The sequence below is a fragment of the Cololabis saira genome, chromosome 12 (assembly GCF_033807715.1).
Source record: "Cololabis saira isolate AMF1-May2022 chromosome 12, fColSai1.1, whole genome shotgun sequence".
Taxonomy (NCBI): domain Eukaryota; kingdom Metazoa; phylum Chordata; class Actinopteri; order Beloniformes; family Belonidae; genus Cololabis; species Cololabis saira.
In genome coordinates this window covers 32,932,253-32,941,249 of record NC_084598.1, presented here as the reverse complement: position 1 = coordinate 32,941,249, position 8,997 = coordinate 32,932,253, and the positions used below count along the sequence as shown (strand labels likewise).

At 36.5% G+C, this 8,997-nt stretch overlaps 1 protein-coding gene across 1 annotated transcript; it reads left to right on the top strand.

The window, feature by feature from the left end:
* Positions 1–411: 411 nt before the first annotated feature.
* Positions 412–7,756, top strand: ddost (dolichyl-diphosphooligosaccharide--protein glycosyltransferase subunit (non-catalytic)). Its single transcript, XM_061736665.1, has 11 exons — positions 412–673; positions 2,098–2,208; positions 2,307–2,393; positions 2,495–2,598; positions 2,695–2,789; positions 3,125–3,218; positions 4,263–4,411; positions 5,387–5,534; positions 5,853–5,973; positions 6,092–6,198; positions 7,138–7,756. The coding sequence occupies exons 1-11, from the start codon at positions 445–447 to the stop codon at positions 7,285–7,287; spliced, it is 1,395 nt and encodes a 464-aa protein (XP_061592649.1). The 5' UTR covers positions 412–444; the 3' UTR covers positions 7,288–7,756.
* The last annotated feature ends 1,241 nt before the right edge of the window (positions 7,757–8,997 follow it).

The window sequence follows — 8,997 nt, the reverse complement described above, 5'->3', positions numbered from 1 at the left end:
CATGTTAATGCTCAATAGTACACATATATGGTTCTTTAATATATTTGCATTATACTAAGATGCATTCATTTCCAATGGCTTTTGTCCTTAATGGCTTTTTTCCCCTTACATCACTTTTACTTTTATACTTTAAGTAGTTTTGAAACCAGTACTTTTATACTTTTACTTGAGTAAAAAACTTGAGATGATACTTCAACTTCTACAGGATTATTTTTAAACTCTAGTATCTATACTTCTATCTTAGTAATGAATGTGAATACTTTTGACACCTCTGGCTGTAAATTAAACGTCGATAGTCGTGTGATTCCCAGTCTGGCAATAAAGCCTTCACCTGATTGGTGGAGCCGCTGCCAGGGGCGACGCGTTCCTCTCTGTGATTGGCTGAGCCTCGGGGTCAAAGGGAAGTCGGCGGCTGCTAACGCTGACGTCTCTTTCTGCAGGGAAATGGCGACCGGAGTCGTGCAGGCGGACCGCTCCACTTCTTCATTATCGTGTCCAAAACGAGCCGCAATGAAAACGCCAAGGCGGTTCGGTTTCTTAATTAGCAATGTCTTCCTAGTGCTTTCGTTTGTCTCCATGTTGCAGTGTGTTTCCGCTGACGGGAAGACGCTGGTGCTGCTGGACAACCTGAACATCAGAGACACCCATTCAATCTTCTTCCGCAGTCTGGCAGGTGAGTGTTTTTGTGCTGCTTTCACCTGCAGAAATATTCAGATTGATCAGTTGTACCGGGGTTCTTTAGGTCATATAGATTGGTTTGGATCTGATTGGTTTTGTGCAGCAATGGCAAGGCTGCTAATATTAGCTTAGCTGAAAAATTAATTAATTAATACAATAATAATACAAATACAACTGATGTGAGCACCAACTGCAACATTCAGTTATGCCCAGTACTCGAGATGAGGGGGGATGGCATCCCCCCTGAAATAAAAACAGTCAAAATCACCCCCCCCCCCCCCCCCTTGTAAAACTGAACAATGAATGTGGTATTACTGCTATTTCAACATTTAGAGTCATCACCAGAAAAATAACACCAGAAAAATAACTTATTTGACCATTTTCACCTGTTTCAAGTAAATTTTCACTTGAAATAAGTAGGGCAAGATGTATCTTCTTATTACAACCAAAACAAATCTTGTTCCACTGGCAGATTTTTCTACTTATTTCAAGTGAAAATCTACTTGAAACAGGTGAAAATTGTTGTTTTTTCCAGTGATGAGTCTTGTTTTAAGTGTAATGATATTTTCTTTACTAAAATTAGACGTTTTAACTAGAAATAAGACGAATATTCTTGTTAAGATTTTGAGGTTTTGCAGTGATCCATTTTACTTATCCTGTGAAGGACAGAGTCATATTGATAAATTCAGAAAACTGTTTTTTATTGTTGTGTTTTGATGTATTTGATGTAAGCCCAATGGATATTTAAAGCTTACAGAAGGCTGCATTTAACTGCTGCTATGTCATTCCTGCAGTATTTCTGCGGGTGTTTTGGTCAGTGCTATTTGTAATATATTATTTGTAATCAGCAAATTATCTGTCCCCATATGATAAAATCCACCATCCCCCCTGATTTCTTTTTTTTACAACTCGAGTACTGGTTATGTCGAATTACTGGACAAGTATGACTTGAATCCCTTAATGAGAAAGTCTGAACTGTCACCTTTATTTACATCGTAATATGCTAATCATGAACTTAAACCTACCAAGATAGATGGATATTATTCCAGAGGGAAATTCACTCAGTGCATATGCCGCTATTTATTTTTTTAAGCTGGTACAGTAATGGACGATTGTTTTCTACGAGGGCAATAATTGTAGAGCGGAATTCCTGTACTTTTGTGTATGAAGTTCAAAGAAATGTGTTTCGGAAAAATATTAGTACTAATCGTATTATTGTGAGAGGATTTTGTGATAATAATAAACACTGAATGACTGTTTTCTAAATGATCAATTGAATTCTCGGCAAGTCCAAGTGAATTTGTTGGGCAGAGGTCTTCAATCCTCAAATCTATAATTTGGTTTGTTTTATTCATGTATTTGCATAACAACAGTGTTGATATTTTATTCTCCCTTCATAATATTTCTGTTCCTGTCCAGATCGCGGCTTCGACCTGTCATTCAAGACGGCAGACGATCCCTCCCTATCACTAATCAAATATGGACAGTTCCTGTATGACCATTTGATCATCTTCTCACCATCAGTTGAGGGTAAACTGCACAGCATTAACTCAATTACAAATTCATATTTTGATGGCTTGTGTTAGCAATAATCCATCAAATGAATTATTCTTGCCTTTTTTCCCCAGATTTTGGTGGAAGTATAAATGTGGAGACTATCACAGCTTTCATCGATGGAGGAGGCAGTGTCCTGGTTGCTGCCAATTCTGATATTGGTCAGTTGATTTTTACCATAACTTTAGCTGGAGTGATGTGTTATTTATTATTCAATATACTCAAAATTCTCTCCTGTTTTTCTTTTCTTCTTGTTATTCAGGTGACCCTCTGAGGGAGCTGGGCAGTGAGTGTGGGATTGAGTTTGATGAGGAGAAGACTGCTGTCATTGACCATCACAATTATGACGTGTCAGATCCTGGAGAGGTGAGAACTTTCATCTTCATAAGTCCAGTTTTTTTTTTTTTTTTTAAGAACTGACCCTTAGGATTGCCATTTACTTTTTATTCTTCATGACTCCAGCACACTCTGATCGTCGCCGACCCAGAGAACCTGCTGAAAGCTCCCACTATTGTTGGCAAACCAACAGAGAAACCAGTTTTATTCAAGGGTGTTGGGTACGTAGCACAGCACATTACTTGTATGTTCACAAGCAGGAAAAGCTGTTATGGTATCTGTTTGCACACATCCATAATTGATTGTATGTACTGAATGTATGAAGATACATATTCAAATATAGCTGCCCATTTATTCAGTTGATATGATGAATATAACCTTTTTTTTTGTCTTGGTTTCAAAGTAAACTCCTGAGATACTCATTTCCAGCTACTTCTTTTGTTAACATGCTTAGCTGTTAGGAATTTCACTCAAAAGTAGCAACAGTTTATATTGTACTTTATGGGAATTTTAAGACTGAGTAACTTATTGTAAACTGTATGAATGTTTCTCTTAGCATGGTTGCTGACCCAGACAACCCTCTTGTCCTGGACATCCTCACTGGCTCCTCAACATCCTACTCCTTTTTGCCTGACAGACCCATCTCTCAGGTAACATCCTCACACTGTCTCATCCAAATATTTCAAAGCTCCACTCTGTAAAATGAGCTGGTCACACTTCTTTCAACAATCCCAAGTAAAAATGTCTGTCTGGGGCATACCCACTCTGCCTGCATGGATGCCTCTAAACAAAGTGTCAGCACTTTATTTCAGCATCTGTACCTGGACTGATGTCCTCAAAAGACAAGACAGTGATTTCTTTTCCTCGGCTCTGCTTTCACTGTAAATGATGAAAAAGTAGTGGTTTAATGACCCGATATATAAATGAAAACGAGAACACACAAGTAAAAAATGGCTGCATAGTATGCATATTTAAATAATGTTACTGATGATTGGTAATGTGGTGCTTTAAGTGTAAAGCTGTAATGTTGAGAGATTATTCAGGCATATTAAAGAAATAGATGAGTATTTTGAGTATTAATGCTGTACATGCAGTATAATAAAGGAACAGAACACTAAGTATGACCCAATTCACAGCTCAAGGTCGAGACAAACCTTTTATTTTGAAATCTGTTACGCTCTTATTATGAAAACACTCATTATATTTTAAATTTATGTGACAGGACTGAGATTCATCTACAGAAATTAGTTCCAAATCAGATTGTGAAACCCCCTCCAGGTTTGGACTAATCTTTAAGTGACTTTTCCTTTTAAGATTTGCCAAAATCTATGTAGATATGCTGAAAAAGAAAACCCCCAAAAACTTCTAAATGAGGAGTGCACATACCGGTACCTAAGTTTGTGGAAAATGTCAAGATCCACATCAGTATGCGATTTAGGACAAATATTTACACACTTCATAGAATCACATAGATAAGGAACTTTTTATGTTGCCAATATAAATGAAGAGATCATAACTTTATTCATTTATGTTTGTTAAAGGACAAAAATATGCATTTTCCCTGACAGTGGCAAAGTTGATGCCAATTCCCAGCATTGAGTTGCCAAATACCAGGATTTACTAAGATTATTGAAGGCAATAGTTGAGACTTCTTGAAGCACAGGGATAATAACTGGTATTATGTACCATTCCAGTACCCCCATGCTGTTGGCAAGAACACCCTGCTGATCGCCGGGCTCCAGGCCAGAAACAACGCCAGGGTGGTTTTCAGCGGCTCCATGGACTTTTTCAGTGACGCCTTCTTCAACTCGGCCGTGCAGAAGGCCAGACCCGGTTCCCAGAGGTGCTGCCCGCTCGCGATTAATCACTGTCCATTTGTTTATTTATTATTCACAACTGTCTGCGTGTGCGCATATATATGTATATATATATATATATATATATATATATATATATATATATATATACATACATACAGAACTGTCTCAGAAAATTAGAATATTGTGATAAAGTCCTTTTATTTTCTGTAATGCAAAAGTGTCATACATTCTGGATTAATTACAAATCAACTGAAATATTGCAAGCCTTTTATTATTTTAATATTGCTGATCATGGCTTACAGCTTAAGAAAACTCAAATATCCTATCGCAAAAAATGTGAATATTCTGGGAATCTTAAACTGTAAGCTACAATCAGCAATATTAAAATAATAAAAGGCTTGCAATATTTCAGTTGATTTGTAATGAATCCAGAATGTATGACATTTTAGTTTTTTTAATTGCATTACAGAAAATAAAGAACTTTATCACAATATTCAAATTTTCTGAGACAGTCCTGTATATCAATGATTACTGTCTTAATTGGCAAAACCTTTTTACCAATATATTTGCATTTTAATCTTGCAGCCGATGTTAGTTGTTTTTTTTTTTTTTTTTTTTGTTTTTCTGCATAAGTGTGTGTGGAAAAAGTAAATGTTAATAAATTAGTTTCCATTTAATATAAACTTTAATTCATCATCAGTTATACCCTGGTAATTTATCTATTTCGTTTAGATAATTCTGGTCAGGATTACTATACGTCACCTTGAGCCTGTGTTTGACATCGTACCAGATTATAAAACGAAAGATTTAATCTAAACATGTAACTTTTAAGAGTGTCATTTAAAATATCTTTGTTTTTATTCTAACTCTTGTCTTGTCAGCTAGCAGCTCATACTGTTCTTCTGTTATTGGTAGCACAGTTTTACTTTGTAACGTAGCAGGACCCTGGCGTTATTGCTGGGTTTGGATTCTCAACCGTCTTCCTGGGTCTTTTTCAGGCACGAGCAGACGGGGAACATGGAGCTGGCTATGGCTTTGTCTCGCTGGGTGTTCAAAGAGGCCGGAGTCCTGCGAGTGGGAGCTGTTACCCATCGCCGTGCGGGAGAGACCATTCCTCCTGCAGCCTACACCATCACTGACCTTGTGGTGAGTTTGGACTATTACCAGCCATGAAGATGTTGGGCCTCGCTCCCCTGTCTCTCTCTTCCTAATGTTCACCATGTCCACAGGTGGTGATGGGGTAGTAATCACCACCTCCCATATATGGTGGTCTCTGGACAAGGACGTATTCTGATGAATGAGCAGTATGAGTGTTTTGCCAATTTGCAGTTGATGGGCATCTGTTCACAGATTTATGAAGGTTTAATGAGCCAAAGTGTATGTTTTTTTTTTTTTTTTTTTCACCCCCTTAAATCTTGGTTGAGGAGCGGCGTAACTCAAGAATACCACTTTTTTTCCCTGTAGGAGTACACCATCGTCATTGAAATGTTGTCCGAAGGCGGCTGGGTCCCCTTTGACGGCGATGATATTCAGCTCGAGTTCGTGAGGATCGATCCCTTCGTCAGAACTTATCTAAAGAAAAAGGGTATGTTGCTCTGGTTATTGAACATATTCCATATTTTGATTCAGCTTTAATTTATAACACACACGCATTGCACCCTTTTTGCTGGAGCCACTCTAAATGCTGCATTGTTTTCTACCAGGAGGTAAATACAGCGTCCAGTTCAAGTTGCCTGACGTGTATGGAGTCTTTCAGTTCAAGGTGGACTACAACCGACTGGGATACACACATCTGTACTCCTCCACTCAGGCAAGTCCATCAGCAACAGTACTTGTGTTTTGATTTAGCTGTTATCAGGTGACGTGAATCTGATTTTTGTTTTGAGAGACTGAGATTCAGAAAAAAATATATGGAGGGAGAAAAAGAAAAAAGGTAAATCCAGATGATGTTGTCTTAACTAGTGTCTTGTTCAGTTATCCTGAGGACTAAATTACAAAGCTTTGTAGAGGTTGTAAGGATTAATTAGGGCTGGGGATCGATTCAAATATCAAGATTTGATCCGATATTGATTTGGGTTACTGTTAATAAAACTGTTTTTTCAGCTGTTGCATGAATTATATGACTGTCTAGTTATGCAATATATTAATACTAGTATTATATTGAGGTTCAACAGCAAGTATTGGCAGCTAATGATGCTGTAAGGACCAATCAGCTCCCAGAATGCTGATAGAACTGCTTTCAGAAACATCGTGGGGCAGAATAACCAAACAGACAGGGAGGAAACAGAGACGGATGAAATCACTTTTATTTTTTCCCCATTTATGAGAATTTGGTTTTTAACATTTATGCAAATGTAACGCCAAGACAGTATATAAAGCAAAGAAATATAGACAATTTATGCAATTATAACTGAAAACTTTAATGTTTTCATACCTTTAAACATATTTAAAGGCAAAAACATGGCACCAGTTATTCTCGTGTCCAACAAAATATTCCTTTTTTGGGCATAAACAAAAAAATACCAAGTTGTAATGTAATGATGGACATAATTTTTTTTTTTTTTTAAATCGATCTTTAGACATATGAATCGATTTTTAGGAATTAATGAGAATCGATTTAAAATCGGAGAATCGATCTTTTCAACACAGGCCTAGATTTAATGTACTGTATGTTACTGTTTCTAATGCATTTCACATTCCAATGATTTAATGTGTGCATTTCTAACATTTCCAACCACACCTCCTGCAGGTTTCAGTGCGTCCTCTGCAGCACACTCAGTACGATCGCTTCATCCCCTCGGCGTTCCCGTACTACGCCAGTACCTTCTCCATGATGGCAGGACTCTTCATCTTCAGCGTGGTATTCCTGCACATGAAAGAGAAGGAAAAGTCAGACTAATGTCCAGAAACGACGGGAAAAGGAAAACAAGAATATGAAATAGAACTTTTTGACATGGAAAGTTGAAATGTAAAGTCTTGATGACAGAAGCCTTCAGTCAGGGAAGAGGACTAATGTTTCGTTCTTCGAGGGGATTCACCTAATCGGGCTCTGGAGGTCAGAAGGGTTGCTGACTGCAATGCAATGCAGTATGTTTTTTAATTTTTTTTTTAATGTACTATTGAATCACCCAAAGGCCTGTGTGCTCAAAATTCAGTCAGCAGTTTTCTTTTCACCTTTCATTTGATAACATTATCTGTTGGTTATAACAGTTCCTTTTGGAATTCAAAACGTACAACATTTTCTCATTTTGAAATGGTTATTGTGGTAATAAGATGCACTGAATATGACAACCGTTCCCTTGTTTTTGATAAGACTTTGACTGTGTTTTCAAAAAGCTTGGAGTCCTCAATAAAATTTTCACATTCCACCCAGGAGTCCTAGTTCTTGTTGTTGTTGTTGTTGTTGTTGTTAAGACACATATGTGGCTTTAATTCCACAGTATAGTAAAATGTTATATTAATATATAAATATTCACACCAAAGGAATTTATTTTTATAGTTTGTTTGAAACCTAAACCTCATTCTCCTACAGTCTGAAGTCGATGCAAATTTAAATCAAACAAAAAATAGAATATAATCCATTTTATTGGCCAACTTTGAACATGCCAGACAGGGAATTTGACTTCGGTTGTTTTGCTCACCGAACCCAGATTTAAATAGTTGCACACAGTAAATAGACAAATGGCTCTTATACAAGTTAAAAAAAAAGTGAAAGGTGCAGCAGTATGAGGTAAACATGGTTAATGAAAGGTGCATTGTTACAACATATGATTGTGTTTATTTATTATTGCACAGTGATTGATTACTCTGAGACTATGAGTGACGAGAGTTCATTAGAGCAACAGCTTGGGGGAAGAAACTGTCTCTGGAGGTTTTGGCGTACAAAACCCTTCTTCACTCTTTTCTGCCTGTATGTTTTTTTGTACTCACTTTTCAAACCATGTTAACTGTGGTTATTTCTCAGGTCTGTCCATTTGTCCCATGATTCAGAGATTTCATTAGAAAGCTTTTTTTCCTCGCTGCTATTTAGGCTTATTCTTAAGTTCAGATGAAAAATAATTGCTTAGAATAAGTATCTGCTGGTAATGTCATTGCATATTCTTCAGAATCAGTTTTATTGTTGCAATAGTTGCAAACAGTAAATAGACAAATGGCTCTTATTAACATATACATTTAAAAAAAAAAAGTGAAAGGTGCATTGTTACAGCATATGATTGTAGTTATTATTGCACAGTGATTGATTACTCAGACTCTACAGGACTGTCTCAGAAAATTAGAATATTGTGATAAAGTTCTTTATTTTCTGTAGTGCAATTTAAAAAAAAAAAAAAAAAAAAAAAAAAAAAAAAAAAAAAATGGCATACATTCTGGATTCATTACAAATCAACTGAAATATTGCAAGCCTTTTATTATTTTAATATTGCTGATTATGGCTTACAGTTTAAGATTTAGATTCCCAGAATATTCTAATTTTTTTAGATAGGATATTTTAGTTTTCTTAAGCTGTAAGCCATGATCAGCAATATTAAAATAGTAAAATGCTTGCAATATTTCAGTTGATTTGTAATGAATCCAGAATGTATGACATTTTTGTTTTTGTAATTGCATT

Excerpts from the sequence above, each read along its gene's own strand:
- ddost (XM_061736665.1), top strand. The coding sequence starts at position 445 with ATGGCGACCGGAGTCGTGCAGGCGGACCGCTCCACTTCTTCATTATCG. Across the intron at positions 2,209-2,306 it reads CTTCTCACCATCAGTTGAGG|ATTTTGGTGGAAGTATAAAT; the intron begins GTAAACTGCACA and ends TTTTTTCCCCAG. Across the intron at positions 2,790-3,124 it reads GTTTTATTCAAGGGTGTTGG|CATGGTTGCTGACCCAGACA; the intron begins GTACGTAGCACA and ends TGTTTCTCTTAG.